The sequence below is a fragment of the Mercenaria mercenaria genome, chromosome 11, assembly GCF_021730395.1.
Source record: "Mercenaria mercenaria strain notata chromosome 11, MADL_Memer_1, whole genome shotgun sequence".
Classification (NCBI taxonomy): domain Eukaryota; kingdom Metazoa; phylum Mollusca; class Bivalvia; order Venerida; family Veneridae; genus Mercenaria; species Mercenaria mercenaria.
Window position 1 is genome coordinate 64,839,123 of NC_069371.1, and position 17,467 is coordinate 64,856,589.

General features: G+C 35.7%; 1 protein-coding gene across 1 annotated transcript; it reads left to right on the forward strand.

Moving 5' to 3' along the window:
- The first annotated feature begins 909 nt into the window (after nucleotides 1–909).
- On the forward strand, nucleotides 910–12,614 carry LOC123533023 (uncharacterized). Its single transcript, XM_045314675.2, has 3 exons — nucleotides 910–1,242; nucleotides 4,959–5,027; nucleotides 12,295–12,614. The coding sequence occupies exons 1-3, from the start codon at nucleotides 1,030–1,032 to the stop codon at nucleotides 12,334–12,336; spliced, it is 324 nt and encodes a 107-aa protein (XP_045170610.1). The 5' UTR covers nucleotides 910–1,029; the 3' UTR covers nucleotides 12,337–12,614.
- The last annotated feature ends 4,853 nt before the right edge of the window (nucleotides 12,615–17,467 follow it).

The window sequence follows — 17,467 nt, forward strand, 5'->3', positions numbered from 1 at the left end:
GTAAAAACTTCAAAAACTCTTCTCTCAAGTCGATGATAAGAAATCAAAATAATAATATAGGAATGATAGCCTGGCCAGCCTGAACCGGAATAGTTTAAATGAAATTGATTCATAAAAAAACAGGACCTACATGTTCTTTCGTATATGAATAAAATCAAAACTTGAAAATTGGGTCATTGTGTTTGATTTACTTATTATTTGATCACTTACAGTCGCAATATAATCTCATAAAAATTAAGCCGCTCCAAAAAATACAAGGTTTTCTAACTAATCATTTGGACTAATTGACTTAAACTTTGGCTGGAAGTTGACAGTTGTTTGGTACAAATTCTTACCAAAGCAGTCGTAGAGAAAGTAAAGTTCCCTAGGCCGAGGAAACAAGACTGCCGTAAAAGTTCTGACCCATATTCTGATCTTTTAAAACATCCATTTGTTCAATGTCGAAAACATTTTTTTGAATTTTTTTGTTCATATGGGAATTAATAATGACACATATTGCCATAATAAGTGTGACAACCAATGTTGTTTACGCTACTCTGATTTTAGTGTTTTATCAACGTGCAACAACGTTCAAAATGGCCGTGATGATGGCATGTTTGTTATTAAAAAAACGAATTGTTTTCTTAAGATTACTTCCCTTTGACAGATCAGTATTTGCGAGGAATTTCAAATTTTCAGGAATATCACCTCCTTTTGACAGATTCATATTTGTAAGAAATATCAAAATTCAGAAGTACTTTCTGATGGAAAATGTTCCATTGACAAATAAGAAATATATATACTAAAATTTAATGTTTCTTGACTATAACTTTATTACAGTGTACATACCCTACGATATAGACTATGTGAGACACTCGAAAAACCGGTTGAGATTTTCATCCAATCAGATCGGCGTTCAGTCTGACTGCATCGCAACTGACGCGAGCAGTTAAATAGGTCCATTAAACTTTTCACAATTAGCAAGGGGTGTGTAGTGGTCAGACTGTTTAGTTTTTTTGTTCAAAATAAAAAAGAAGAACAGATTGTAAAATGGGTGAGTGGCAAAACGGATTGTTCGGATGCTTCAGCAACTGCGGAGTTTGCATAATTACGTACTTTTTGCCGTGTTTAACCGCCGGACAAACTGCCGAGAAAGTTGGAGAGTCGTGCTGTCTGTACGGATTCCTTTCGATACTGGGACCTATTGGAATCTGGTCCCGAGCTAAGATCAGGGGGAAGGTCAGGGAACAAAAAGGAATTGACGTAAGTTACCTTTGTGCTGTTGTTTTTTTCCCAAGTTACAAAATTTAAAAGAAAAACGTTAAAAATAATGTTAAAGCATGTGAAACAAGGTTTTATATTAGCAGACATAGAAGGAGCAATTTCTCGTTGAAAATTATGACTTTGTCATTTTTTTTTTTTTCTTTTGGTGTAAAATTTCTATGTCTTGGGCATATTTCGTATATATTAAACTAGCTAAGATTATGCGGAAATTAAGAAAATTACTCTACTCAAAACTTAATAAATCGTATGGAATGTCATACGGAAGTTACGGAAGTTCTCTTGATGAGAGTACGCCTTGGTAATTGTTTGCAAACTAACATATTGAATTATAAGTAATTAAGAATTGCAAAAATGTGTTTAAATGAATTTTAACACAACGAATCGGTTATACGCCGCACGGAATAATGTACTCAGACAACGCCCTCGTCGAATGTACAAACGATTTGCTATGCTAAAATTAATTAAACCACGCTTTTGCAAGATATACCTTGTTTCTAAAATTAAAATACAATGTACATACTATTTTTGTTATCGATCTTGTTTGCTAGCAAAAGAGATGTACCTTTTTACAAGATTTTAAAGGGATTTTGTTTGACGAATACAAGTCGTTTTAGAATTGTGTGTTTTGGAAGGGAAGAGTTTATTTCCAAAATGTTACTTTAATTATATAATGAATGTTTGTTGAAATCGACGTCAGTAATCAGTCGAAGTCTTGTATCTACTTTAACTTTAAGTGTGACGCCGTTTTCAGATGAACACTTACGTATTTCTTAAGGCCATTTCACATGTACACCAAACCAAAAATCGAAACCGAACCGACAGAAAATTTCAATGCATATGATCATTTGACCAAAGCGAACAGAGAATTAAAAAGAAACGAAAACGAAATCATGCACGAATTGAAACCCTATAGCTGGGTTACCAAAAAGGTGAAAGGGTCACATTTTTTACACAAATTGCTCGATTTACAAATTTTAGCCCCGACATCAGTGTCAAAATTATTGACGTATATGTGAAAGCCAAAGCCGATTTCGAAACGGAGGGGAAAACAAACATCGGTTTGGATTCACTTTTGATTCAGTGTTAGACTAGCTCCTATGATTTAATTTAGTGAACTGAGCCAGTCTATATTCTACGTCCAGTATCATAATTTTAACATAATTCCTCTGTGAAAATCTCTAAAAAAGACTGGCTTTTGTATCTACGGAATTGAATTCGACAAAAAGGGGAAAAATTTAGAAATATATTTATTATCAGTCTAGCGGCTAGTCTATTTCAGTGTGTATGTAAAAAAAGCTTTTAAGTGCACGTGTATATCTCTTTTCATACTGATTTGAGAATAGCCCTTTTAAAATGTATATATTTTTTGATGCGCTTTTACTCGTGATTTGTTATTGTTGCCTAAAATGTCGAAATTTGTACCAATACATATTATGTTCGGAAGACATGTACACAATCGAATAGGTATTCAGTAAATTATCTCATGTTCATCTTCAGTTATCTAATGTTCTCGATAATAAATTAGGACCTCGCTGAGCTCGACCGATATTCACAAGGTCGTATCGCTACATGACTTCGCATGATAATGTAATAATAATTGTTGTTTTCGACCAAGACAATGTCCGTGCAATTTGAACTAATTCTGGGGCCTACTTTTTAAGGCTATTCACCAGTGCCGAGCCCCCTGTGCCTACTTATTTTTAACAAAATCAATCTACACTTAAGGTTCTTTGATTAACAACAGAAATAACGTAATGTCAAATCAATAATTGCAATGTAACCGCGACTGATGTGTTATTTAGATATATTTTTGCCGCGCACGAACTAGGAAATGTGTAATTACCATAACAATAAAATTTTGAGATTAATCGGCGATAAAGGAAGAACTTGCATAACCTAACGCCACACGTCAAGGCTATGGCCATCATCTGGAAACTAGTAAACAGATGCGCGATAACGATGATAAATAAGTACCCTGTTGTAAACGTGTCAATCAGTAAGTATTAGTAAGTGGCTTTCTTTATTTATTACGGCATACTTATCGGACACTTCATCGTGGTCCGGAAGGTCTCACACAAATATTTGAAATAAATTTGATACTGTACTTCCGGCCTGGACACAATGTAACCTGGGGCAAATGAATACGATGGAGACTGATAACATATTTCAACAGCTTTACGATATGTGATTCTCGTGATGGGCGTCATCCGCGCACAACACTTTCTTTTATTAATGTTATTTTCCTGTTCAATTTTTGTGTCTACTTCTTTTTCATTCTAAAAAAAGCTGGGTCATTTGATCATCTGACCACGAAGAAAATAGTTTCAAGCGACACGTATTCGTAAAATCGTTTTTTTTTTGGGGGGGGGGGGGGGGGGGGGGGTTGTTTGATTTTCATTTTGGATATAGTTCGGCTTACTGCATACAAAAAGATAGCATTAAACACTTGTTCTCTGGGTGATTTCCGTTTAATTGGTTCCGTCGTCTGACATTTATCCTTTTTAAACTTCATTAATAAGACTAACTAGCTCTCTTAATATACAATTGGGCAGAAATTTTTGACCAGATGAAATGTAATATTGTTACATCCGATGTTATTTCCGGAACACATGGAGATGACAAAAACAGGACACAATAGTCAAGGGTCACTTAATAACGTAAAACTGAAAGTAAAACCAATTAGGCGAACATAGTAATTGCACATTGTCAGTTCCCCTGATGACCGAAATATTTTAATACACATATTAAGTTCCCGTGAAATCATGTGGGAATTTTGTTGGAAACTTAAACGATGTGACCGCACTTTTGATAGCAACTTGAACATGAGTTTGAATAATATAGCCCACTTCTAGTAGAAATGTCTTTAGTAAAAAAAAACGCTTTATTATCTTTACCAGCCTTACGCCTTCTTAATTATAGTGTTTGTTTAACTCGAGGTCAAAGTTCAGTCGGAGTCTTGATTAGCTTAACTAAGTGTGTTTTCAACATCAGAAGAGCACTTAAATAGTTCTTACATGTGTTATACATGTATGTTAATATTTTCACATAGTTGCTTGAAACTGTTTTAAAAATAAATACTAGTACAACTAGTATCTGACTTGAAATGTATATTATATAACAACGAGGAAGTTACTTATACTATCTGCACGTTCAGCTATGTCTATATTTAGCCTTCTCGTGACAGTCGTTCTTCATAGTTACTGATCTTCACGCGAAGCGGTTGACTGTTGCTCAGCTTGTGGGGTCATGGGTTCGAGCTCTACTGGGATCATGACAACACCCTCTCATATGACACTAGTTGTGTTTTTTCCTTTAAGAGGATTCGGAAATGGCTCAGTTAAGCGTAAACCTTTCATCACAATCGAACAAAAATAAATTTGTATAAAGCAAAGCAGTTGTCTTTCTTCCGTCATTCCTTAAGGCATGTCGATAAAGGTTAGCATAAATTAAAGGACCGACAGGTTTTCCGGAGATGTTGGGTTCGAATCGCGACAAGAGCGGACTTTAACTGTTATCACAACCATCCATACATAGGGATCATTACTGCTTTGATGTTAAGTATGCAGTCGTTAATTCATTATTCATACATGTAAGTTTTGAGGACTTGTAGAACAAATGTAGATCTATTTAAACAATAGAAATATGTAATATAATGTTATATACAGTCTGTATAACGGTGTATATTATATTTTCAGGGCTCATTCGGTATGGACTGCCTTATGCATTGGTTCTGTGGTCTCTGTTCCTTGATACAGGAAGCGAACGTAAGTATATACCTCATCTATATCCTACTAGACGATTCTTCACTGACGCCCGTCTCTATTCTACTCTAATCATTCTTCACTGACTCCCGTCTCGATTCTACTCTAAGCATTTTACACTAACGCCCGTCTGTATTCTGTACTACCCATTCTTCACTAACGCCCATCTGTATTCTACTCAACCATTCTTCACTGACTCCCGTCTCTATTCTACTCTAACCATTTTTCACTAACGCCCGTCTCTATTCTACACTACTCATTCTTCACTAACGCCCGTCTGTATTCTACTCTAATCATTCTTCACTGACTCCCGTCTCTATTCTACTCTAACCATTTTTCACTAACGCCCGTCTGTATTTCACACTTATTCTTCACTAACGCCCGTCTGTATTCTACTCTAACCATTTTACACTAACGCCCGTCTGTATTCTACTGTAACCATTTTACACTAACGCCCGTCTGTATTCTACTGTAACCATTTTACACTAACGCCCGTCTGTATTCTGCACTACCCATTCTTCACTAACGCCCGTCTGTATTCTACTCCAACTATTCTTCACTTCCACCCGCCTTTATATTCTACTTTGACTATTCTTCATTATCTTCTTCAGTTTCAACTTCCGAATGTGTGAGGCCATGTGAAAACCAACCCCACCTTTCCTATATGAAAGAAGGAAGAAAAAACAAATGATTTAAGTTATAGTATGCTTAAAGACATGTTTACTTATATCAGCTATGAATTAAAGCCACACTTTTTACTTCCTCGCTTTACAATGCATGTATAATCAACCATTGTGTTTCAAAAACCAAATTAAAAGCACCCTTGCGGAGATACCAACGCATTCAATTGAAGTAGACGTTATAGAACTCCCCACAAATAGGATGACAAAATCTGACTCCCTTTAAACGTTGTTATATAAAACCTTTTAGAATAGTTTTATCTTTATCTTCTGAAAGTAGCTAATATTCGTTGTTAAACTTATAAGTTCGGATAACTTGTGGGATTACGCTAGGCTTCATAAATTGGATATGAGGGATTTTGTCCTGGGGTTTTGTCCGCGTTCATGGACCATTGTTTCTTTACTCTTAATCCCTTTTTCCCCGTTAACTACAGTAAGCAAAGTGACTGGTTATTCAACATTTAGACTGTACTGACCTTGTACGCGATTTTTGACGTGGGTTCCCCCTTTAATAGTTTTAAATGTTCGATTTATAGAGTAATAATAAGGTTAATCCGTTATAAAAATATGAACTTTGGCTAACAAAAAATATGAACTTCGGCTAACAAAATGTAACCGCGACAAACCTTCAATGACATTAAAAAATTTCAGAGCTTTCTATATGTTTTGTCCTATATACATTGCTTAAATCTTTAGGTTATAGAGGTGGTGCTTAGAAGACGATTAAACAGTAAACGGCAAAGTCTGAAATAAATAAATTGTACATTTAGTTCTATGACATGAGTAAATAGTCTAAAAGTTTTTAACATTTATTGTTTATGAAAAGAATAAAGTGCAACTTAGCCGCCTATATTTCTTCAATTGTTGTATAAATAAACATTTATATATAGTCAGTCAGAAGTGTACAATTATGGGCTAAGTGTCGCAGCTTCCTAAATGGTCAATTTCCTGTATTTAAGTACTTTGGTACATGATTAGATACATGTACATACAAGAAAGTAGGACACAATCAAATCTCGATTGCTTTCTCTTAATAAGACATCACTTTAATATAATGTGAGAGTAAATCTATAAAAGATCTTATGTGCGAGATTCACAGTCAAACCTGGGTTAACCTTTAGCTTGCTTAATTTCTAAAATGGACTGATCCATCATTCAATTTTGGCAATACCATTTATCATTTGACGGGATGTTCCCTGAAAATTTACTGACTGAATAAGCGAACAGTGGGAACAATACAATGTAGCTGCTTCGGACAAGTTGAAACTAGAGCAAAACGGTCGGTTTTGAAAGTAAGCTGACTGGTTATTGGAGCCATGTGGCGGCTTAAGGCCGCTAAGACAGGTTCAACTGTATTTACAATCCCATAAGTATTTGCCATTACATGAAATTAACATGAATTGGCAAGCTTTCGAATGCGGCATTTTTTTGTTGTTTTTTTTTTTTTTTGTTTTGTTGGATAGATAACATATTTGAAGCTGGAAGAATGTTTTGCGGGGTAAAAAAAACTGAAGCCTACTAAATTGCGAAATAAAGTTTGATAAGTTATTATCATAATAATCCATTGGAAAAAAATTTCCTTTGTACAAGTTTTCTTAAAGCTTAAAAGTGCTACAGCTGTCAAAATTATTTAAACAAATATTTCAATGTTTGCATTGGGGATACTCGAACTACATTAGGTCCTGGACTTGCGTATAATTGGACATTATCTCTTCGCAATATATCAAATATCTGTCATTTTTCTTAATCCGTTGAAAGTATGTCATGTTTATCATATTTCGAAATTGTATTTAAGCTGTAGGGAAGAGGATAAAAACTCCTACGATCTTTTGCATTTGTACCACGTTGTACTGAAACCCATGGCTTTAAGGTAAAAAATACATGGACAGGCTCTTTTAAGTAAGAATATTGTGTCAAGATTGCTAACTGTACACCACCAGAACGATTCCATTCGTTGCTGCTACACGCTTTAATAATGTAAAAAAAAAATGTTTGTTCTTTCTCGCTTTGAAAGTCATTAAGTAAGAATAAGACATGAAAATAAAAAGAAACTAAACAATAGCTGTTTATATATGACCCGTAGTGTTCAAAGTCTTCTCTTTGTTTTTAAAAAGAACAAATTACCCGTGCCATCTTAGGTTACATGCATTTTGAACGAGAATTCAGGGTCAATACATTTGAGTTATTACATGTCTTACAGGTAACCAGTGGGTTATGTAGTTTTATTTAACGTTATTATTCGCGTAGTATCATCATATTCTTTGCAACTATGTCAACATTAGGGCCATACCAAATTGATATGTCGTTCGTCGGAACTACCGCATCAATAATTTCATTCCCGAGAATAAAAAATAAAAATCACCCGCCCGCACGTACATAAAAATCTCCGAAAAAAATATTTTTTTCCCGATTACGCGGTCCGGAATAATAACGGCAAAGCAGGTTTTATCGCTGTTTTAATGCGTCAAAGTGATATTGATCGGATTTCATGCGTCCGTAACACATGTTACTGATGACCATAACTCAAAAAGTCAGGAATTATGGTGTTGTTCATCATTTGTTTTAAATCTGGAGTGCCTGTGCTAGTGCCACACATGGCCTTCGATGTTTCGGTAGGTAATGAAGTAGGCACGTTCTACTTTTGTTCGATACAGTGAAAGGAACGAAGCCCGACTTGTAAGACGTGCACGGGGATGCAGTTAAAAATATTTGGAAATATTGTTCAGATATAGTTTTCAAACCATTTGTTATCAGTTGTTTAGTTCAGTATGTTATATCTAGAGCCCAAAGCTGAGGCCGACTACTATCTTAAAAAAATGTTTGTTCACAGATCCTGACCGACCTATCACATTGTCTAGGCCCAAATCTTTTTGAACGTAACTTCTTTTAATACAGCAGTCAGATATTCTATCGAAACGCATTTAGTCAATTTAAAAATTGTTTAGCTTTTCAAATAAGTAGTGTAGATATAAAATCTGTCCTTTTGTAACCCCAATTTTGCCTGTTTGTCTATTACTTGGCTGTGAATTGATAGAACGGGAAAAAAACAAAAAAAAAAAAAACAGACCTCCCCAACTCTAAATTTCTAGTTCAGTCAAAGCGAAACAAACAACACTTTAAGGGTGGCCATATAACACTTTAAGGGTGGCCATATTGGGATCATTCTTTGTCAGTCTTGTTATCATTTTTGCCTGAAATGAATCTTCACCACAAAATCATAAGCTAGCCTGATCTGTTAAGAAATTATTCCAAAGGGATTCGAGCAATGTCAAAGCATCTGTATGACCAACTCTGTTTGGTCTCACTGGTCAAGTGGTTTATTACTTCCCTTCACCTCTATGGGTTGGAGTTTCACTAGGGGCACAAAGTTGTTCATGTGCCGAAGCCATCTAACTGTGTTTCAGAAGAAATGTTATTCCACACATGTGCCTGTTTTGTCTTAAATATTCCTCATGCTGTGCCGTTAAATAGGCAGGCCTTCAGATTAATGTAGAAAAATCAAAATTAAAAATAAGACACTCATCCCTTAGAAATTATAACTAAAAAAAACAAAGTGATTCAGTGAGGTTTGGCAAGAATTTATTTGCAAAATCATTCATGTAGTCTTTAAAACATAACAGAAAAGCTATATACTGTGTTACCCACACTGTAAATGTTTGATTTCTGTGTTATTTCTAAAGAAATGTTAACTTCATGTATAATCATAACCGCCTCCTCAAGGGTCCAAGCTGGGAAAAAAATAAAAAAAAAAGCCCGCTCGCTCCATGTAAAATCTACCCGCCTCTGAAAAAATCAAAATTGAGAAAAAAAAAATAAAATAAAAATTTCGCTCGCCCGCTCCAATTTTTTTTGAAAATTTTCCGAAGAACTATTAATCAATTTGGTATGGCCTAGAGAAGTTCTAATATTTACTACATACATGTATTTGAATTAGTAAGTTTGCCAAAATAGCAAAATCCACCAGACTTGTAATAAGATATATAACTAGATAATGTAAACAAATTGTAAATCTCTTTGTCTCAGTTTAGTACCATATATCAGTATAATAAAATATGCCTTGATCTTGACACAGGGATAGTATTAAGTCCAATATGTTGGTTAAAATCTATAGATAACCCGATCTGTTTGTCATTCTTTGATGAGTACCAGTCGCCCTAGTGTCGTCATAATAAAAATTGTGATGTTTACCCGTTGCTTAGTGTGAATTTGCTGCTGCGGGAATTTTACGACTCATATACCCGTACTAATCGATTCATGTTTGAACGCGATCTTTAACTTAAAAGATATTTTGCCGCGTATTCAAATTGTTACAGTTACAGCGTTGATTGGTAATCACGTTGGACTATTGAAAAGTATTCACAGAGAAAATTCCCAGAGGTTATTGGACATGATTATTGGCAATGGGGCGGCAATAAAAAAGATGTAAAAACATTTTGCATTTGAATATATCTGATATTTACAGATTATTCGAGTTCAGATGAATTCGAAAATATTGGGCGACTTTCTCAGGAGCGCAATATTATTCCGCGGAAGAATGAGTGCATATTCCCCACTGTAAAAATGCAATATTTTTTATTTGCATACGCATTAACACACTTGATAATTATACAAATGAAACAAAATTGCTCTTTTGAATTAGTCTGTTAAAAATATCGTCGCTATAGAACCTCCGCACGAAACTGATTCATAAATAACGTCACGAACATTAATATGTACCAAAGTACATATAATGTTCTACATACTTACAAAATTATTCTTTTCGTTCATGAAATAAGCAAAGCATTCACTGCCACTCCTTCAACCAATCCTATTTTGTTCCACTTTTACAAGGAGCAAGTCTCCGCAAAATATTAAATAAATACATAGTGGGAATATTAACTGACGTGTTTTCATTCAGATGCTGCTGACTGCTAATGAAGTCATAGTCATTTGTGCATTTTAAATAGTTCAATGTTTATGAAGTTAATTCAGCGTGAAATTAATAACTTTCCATTCTAAAATAGTTTCCCAATACGTCATCAATATAGATGAAAACGAGATTAGGATTCAAATCACGAAAAACCTGGACACGATGGAATTTGTTGTAAAACCAGAAAACTAAGTAGTATTTGATTGGTTGTTGCAAGACCACATGCAGGCTTGACACATTTAGCCTCTGAAATTACGTAATTTCTTTCAAAACCAGAACAGCAAGTATCCAGATTCATCAATGGCCGCATAGATTGATTATTCGACGCCGCTAGGCTGAACTTGTGTGAATCACAGACAAAAGAGTCTACTTTACACACTTTTCGTTACATCAATGTAATGATGTAATGATGTCAAGCGAAATGACAATTAACATAGTTACTCTGCACACCACAGGGCAGATTTTTCACAATAACAACTTTCAAATAAACACATAGTGATAATTTTACATTAACAATACAAAAAGCAAACAGATGGAGCCACAGTTTTGTTCCACTCAAAAACTTAAAATATATTTGCCTATTTCAAGTTAAGATTCTTAATATAAGAAAGATTTATGAGATGTTTGCTGATTCAGCGAATGTAGGCAACTGATGAAAGGAAAGGATTATTGCTTGGTGTAAAAGGTTATTGAACAACTTAAATATCTAACAAAGGTTATTGAAAAAACTTGAATAATTGGCAAATTTATAACCCATCATAGTCCTGTAAATTTCTTTTACAATGTCGCTAACATTCCTCATCAAAAAGGTTTGGGTATAAAGAAATTTGAAATAGTTTTTAGTGTTATTTGGCAGATTAGCAGTATTTATTTGTAGGGATAAGATTTTTTTTTTTTCGCATATGATCTTAAAAAGCTGTGCAAGTAATTGTTGTTTCTAGTTGTTTTATATTGCGTGTCTGTCCAACCGTCTTAGCGTTAATGGCAATGCATTACTAGAAAAGATTTTGTTTGACATGTATGTAAATCTAATAGGATTGTCCACCACAGGAAAAGGATATTTTCATTTTAAAGGCTATTTAGCTATTTTTTAAAAAGTACGAGATAGGGGATTTAGGGCCAACGTATCATTTTACTCTCATACTTAATTTTATCGTGTATTTTGAAATCGAACATTACACTATAAGTTTTAGATATCTACCCGAAACTGCCAATGTACTGATAAATAACAAGTCATTGTAAAAATTCAAAATATTTACTGTCCTTATAGTTTGGGTATAAAATCTCAGGTTACAGCCCACGTATCATTTTATAAATGGTAACTAGTAGCAACCGAATTTTGTGACTACTCTACCGGAATAAAAGCTTTTGATGGCTCGGCAAGCGATCACAATCAAAGTGAAAAATTTCAAGGACGAGCAAGCATGAATATGTAATATAATACAATATAATATAGGTCAGAAATATATTACAGTGGTTGTGGTATGTGAGATAGTGATGTTGTAAACACTGTATATCACGTATTGTGAATACCCACCCATCCCCGATAAATGTATGTCTATAAATTGCAATATATGCACATTTTTTTAGGAAAATTCGTTCATTTTATGTTACAGTATTTTTGTTTTTCTAATAGATCTAGATGCTGTTTATACTTACCTCATTTTCATTTATTTTACAGGAATTAGGCGCCTCACAAGCTCAATCGATGGTGAGAGAATAAACTTCAGTTGGACCATCTGTCACGTGACCTCGACTCACATTTAACAATCAGCAGAACTAGATTCATGGACATGACTTTTATTTTTTGCAATGAATTTTATACACGGACGAAATATCTCCGAACAAAGTGTATTATAATTTTAAAATAGCAATCTTGTATTTTTTTAGTCTTTTACTTTTAATTTTGTAGAATCTGTTTATATTATCTAAATTTCAGTATAATTTCTAATATACTCGTTCATATAAATTGTGATAAAATTGTTTGTTTGCTGTCTGTATTTGCGAGTAACCGTTCCCTCCATGCAAAACATTAACTATACAAACTTTCTAATGCCAGATTATCCAGTTTGAAAACATGAAGTGTTACATTTGAGTTACAAAATAGGGACTATAACGGTTTATATTTGTTTATTATATTTCTATAATTTTTGAATAAATTTTTGTATAAAATATTCACGCTTCTGTCAATATTTTATTTCAAGACGGTCTGCTGCTTTCAGTGGTATACCTCATATATCATACAGATTTATGGTCACAGACCTACAGCTATACCGTTATATAATACAGACTTGTGGTCACAGACCGACAGCTATACCACTGTATAATACAGGTCTTTCTTGCATACCAGACGGGGATTTCCGGTATTTTTACCGGTGCTGGAAAACTCCATCTTACACCCCGGGGTGTAAGATGACTCTCGTGCTGTAAATGACGTATTACGAACTACATATATGTAGAAGATTTATGTAGTAATTGATATTTTATTTAAAAAACGGAATAAAAATTCAATACCTTGACTGTTCCTATTAGTTCCTGATAGTATATTTCTCGATTCAAATCACGTTATTTTATCAAAAATTCATAACGTTACGCTGCAACTGATAAAACAAAACCGGAACTAAACATTGTTATTTGTTTTGAAACGTCATGACGTCTTTCCTGTTTACGGACGTTGGTTTCCCGCGCTTTGTTTAAATACACTGCTATAAGAAATAGTTCTAAAAGGAAAGCCGTTCGATTGATTTTATTTTTATTATTATTTCTTGAAATCGGTATGCAAGAAAAAGAATCAATCACTGGTCGCAGGTAAAGATGGGAATATCCGGCACTCGGGTAACTGTTTAGGCGGTAACTCGGCTGGAAAGCCTCGTTACCGCCTAAACAGTTACCCTCGTGCCGGATATTCCCATCTTTACCCGCGACCAGTGAAAGATTCTTAAAGTGTTCACAGGCTATCTGTGGTCGCAGACCTACAGCTATACCGTTATGTAATACAGGGCTGTGTTCACAGACCTACAGCTTTACCGTTATATTATACAGATTTGTGGTCACACACCTACAGCTATACCCCTGTATAATACAGATCTGTGTCCGCAGACCTATAACTATACCGTTATACAACAAAGGTCTGTAGTCGCAGACCTACAGCTATGCCGTTATGTAATACAGGGCTGTGTTCACAGACCTACAGCTTTACCGTTATATTATACAGATTTGTGGTCACACACCTACAGCTATACCCCTGTATAATACAGATCTGTGTCCGCAGACATATAACTATACCGTTATACAACAAAGGTCTGTAGTCGCAGACCTACAGCTATGCCGTTATGTTCAAAGACCTACAGCTTTACCATTATACAGTACAGATAAAAATTATGGGGTCACAGACCTACAGTTATACCGTTATGTTATTCAGACTGAGAGCACAGACCTGCAACTACACCGTTATAAAAAGACCTGTGGTCACAAACCTACAGCTATACCGTCATAGGTACAATAGTACTAAATAGGTAATCAAGCAGCATTTCCGAGCTAGTCGGATAATGGCGGAAAGAAAGAATCCTCCATTTTTTCCCAGTTAAAGTGGCATTTTCAAGTTTTATGTAAGCCAGGTCCTATTTTTATTTCATTCTGGACCTATAACTGGCATTTTGATAGCATTTTCAAGGCAGGGTTCGCACAGACTTGAAAACTCCTTGAATTTCAAGCTGCTAGATGAAAAGTGCTTGAATTTGCAAAAACCTCCTTAAAACTCCTTGAATTCGTTTCTTGCCTTGAAAACTGCTTGAAAAGTGCTTGATTTTATGATAAAAGTCCTTGAATTTCCTTCTTCAGAAATTTTGGTCAGCTTAATAAAAATAGATCGTAAAAGACGCTTTGTTACATGTACGCATCGCCATGTTTTATGTCTACATAACCTATGTGTATCGTACGATACGGGTTTTAAACAGACTGGGACTAGGAAAATTACGACGTGCAAAAATTACGGACACCATTTCCGTTACCGATATTGAAGAAAATGTCGTGTATTTTCAACAAAAAGTGGCTTGTATCCTATCCATGGCTGGTCGAGCACGAAAACAAACGGAAAGCCATGTGCAAATATTGTAACAAAGTTAAAGACATTAGTTCAATGGGTGAATCGGCGCTGAAATCGCACGTCAAGTCTGAGAAGCACAAGAAAAATGTACCTGATCGAGAGTCACCCATGGCCACTCTTATTGTGTTTACTATTCCACCTTTGCCCCCAGCAGCCAGAGGCACCTAAAACTTGATCTTATATGACATGATAAGTCGCTGTTGATGTAAGAAGTGTTGATCAGTTGTTTGCCAGTCATTTTGTGTGTGATAAAGTGTTGATCAATTGCAAATTGGAACTTTATAGAAAAACTTAATTCACGTGATAGTCATTTTGGATATAAGAAGTGTTCACCAATTGTATGCCAGTCATTTCGTGTGTAATAAGTGCTTGTTCAGTTTTTTGCTTATCCTTGAAAACGTAATAAAAGTCCTTGAAAACTCCTTGAAAACCCCTTGAATTTTTTTGTTAGTCTGGCTGTATGAACCCTGCAAGGAGATATTTGCCTTTAAAGAAATGTAAACAAACCTAATTACACACGTGTTCATACCCACATTTTAGTTGTGAGTTTGGAAGATATTCCATAGTGTTGGCCTGTCCGACCAAAAAATCTCTCTTAGATGATACATGACCCCTACATTTCTTGTTGTTCTTTTGTGGCTTATAGGTCATTTGAGAACATAAGGCTAGTAGTCTTTCTTTTTTAAATGGGCCTGGCCATGTGTAAATCATGGTCAAATATCTCTAAAATAAGCACACGGGCTTATACATTTTATTTCACCAGTGGTGTCTTAAGCATTTCAGACTACCCAGTGGTGACTTAAGCATTTCAGGCTACCCAGTGGTGTCTTAAGCATTTCAGGCTACCCAGTGGTGTCTTAAGCATTTCAGGCTACCCAGTGGTGTCTTTGGCATTTCAGGCTACCCAGTGGTGGTGTCTTAGACATTTCAGACTACCCAGCGGTGTCTTAAGCATTTCAGGCTACCCAGTGGTGTCTTAAGCATTTCAGGCTACCCAGCGGTTTCTTAAGCATTTCAGACTACCCAGTGGTGTCTTAAGCATTTCAGGCTACCCAGTGGTGTCTTAAGCATTTCAGGCTACCCAGTGGTGTCTTAAGCATTTCAGGCTACCCAGTGGTGTCTTAAGCATTTCAGACTACCCAGTGGTTTCTTAAGCATTTCAGACTACCCAGTGGTGTCTTAAGCATTTCAGGCTACCCAGTGGTGTCTTAAGCATTTCAGACTACCCAGTGGTGTCTTAAGCATTTCAGGCTACCCAGTGGTGTCTTAAGCATTTCAGGCTACCCAGTGGTGTCTTAAGCATTTCAGGCTACCCAGTGGTGTCTTAAGCATTTCAGACTACCCAGTGGTGACTTAAGCATTTCAGGCTACCCAGTGGTGTCTTAAGCATTTCAGACTACCCAGTGGTGTCTTAAGCATTTCAGGCTACCCAGTGGTGTCTTAAGCATTTCAGAACACCCAATGCTGTAGGGTTAAGACCGCAAATTGATATGTTAAACAACTTGAAACAATTTGTTTTGATTTTGTTTGGTTTAACGCCGCACCGACACAAGTATAGGTCACGTGGCGACTTTCCAGCTATGATGGTAGAGGAATAACCCTAATGCCCAAACGTGCATTATATCATCACAATCGGGCACCTGTGTAAAACCACCGACCTTTCGTGAGCCAGCTGGATGACTTCCTCACATGAAGAACTCAACGCCCTGAGTGAGGCTCGAACCAACAATGGCGTGGGGCACGTGATTCTAAGTCAGCGACCGTAACCATTCGGACACGGAGGTCCCTGACTTATACCAGGCAGGTTAGTGACCACAAATCTGTTTTATTGAACACATGTAAAAGCATGATATAAATAAAGGTCTGTAAGCAAAGGGTCTTATCATGTAGCGGTATAATCTTGACTTGAAAGTTCCATGTCTTTGAACAAAAATGTAATTTATATATATATTAAAATGGTATATTATTAACCAGAGAGCTGAATCCCTGACAAACGATAAAAATATGATAATTTGCTAATGGACAGAGGAAAACTGATGCGCATGAAGAAAGCTTTAGGATCCGAAAAAAGACCAGGAAAAAGACATTCCCTTTGCCAACGCTCCATTTAAGTGGCAAAAGCAAAGTTCAAATTTAGAAAAATCTACCCATAATCTCAAAAAAGAAGGAAGAAGAAAATATCAGATGACTGTATATAAAATCATTATGCTATGATGTTTTGAATAAGTAAGATTTTTTTGTTACAAATAGTGAAGACATGTTCGTGACCAAAATAGCAACATGGCGGTTTAAACGTCAGATATATATGAGCCGCGCCATGAGAAAAGCAACATCCGCGCAGTCTGGTCAGGACCCATGCTGTTCGCATTCAAACCCTACTGCACATAGAGAAATAGTTATCGAACAGTATGGATCCTGACCAGACTGCGCGGATGCGTTGGTTTTCTCATGGTGCGGCTCATATTTGATATTACAATACAAAAAAAAATCATGCATAATACTGCAGTCCCTAGGGGTATTTGTGTGTTGTTTTTTTTTTTTTTTTTGTTGTTGTTCTTTTTTTTGTCCAGAGCATTTCTTGTTACCTTTTTGTAAGGGTAAGCTTGAAGTTTAATTTTATCTAAGGTAGACACTTGATATCATGTCAGTTTACAAGGAAACCAAGATGGCGTCCAAAATGGCCGTCATTTCTGTCTTACTTTTATCTATTTTAACAATTTGGTGCCCACATAGATTGGATTTAATGTGT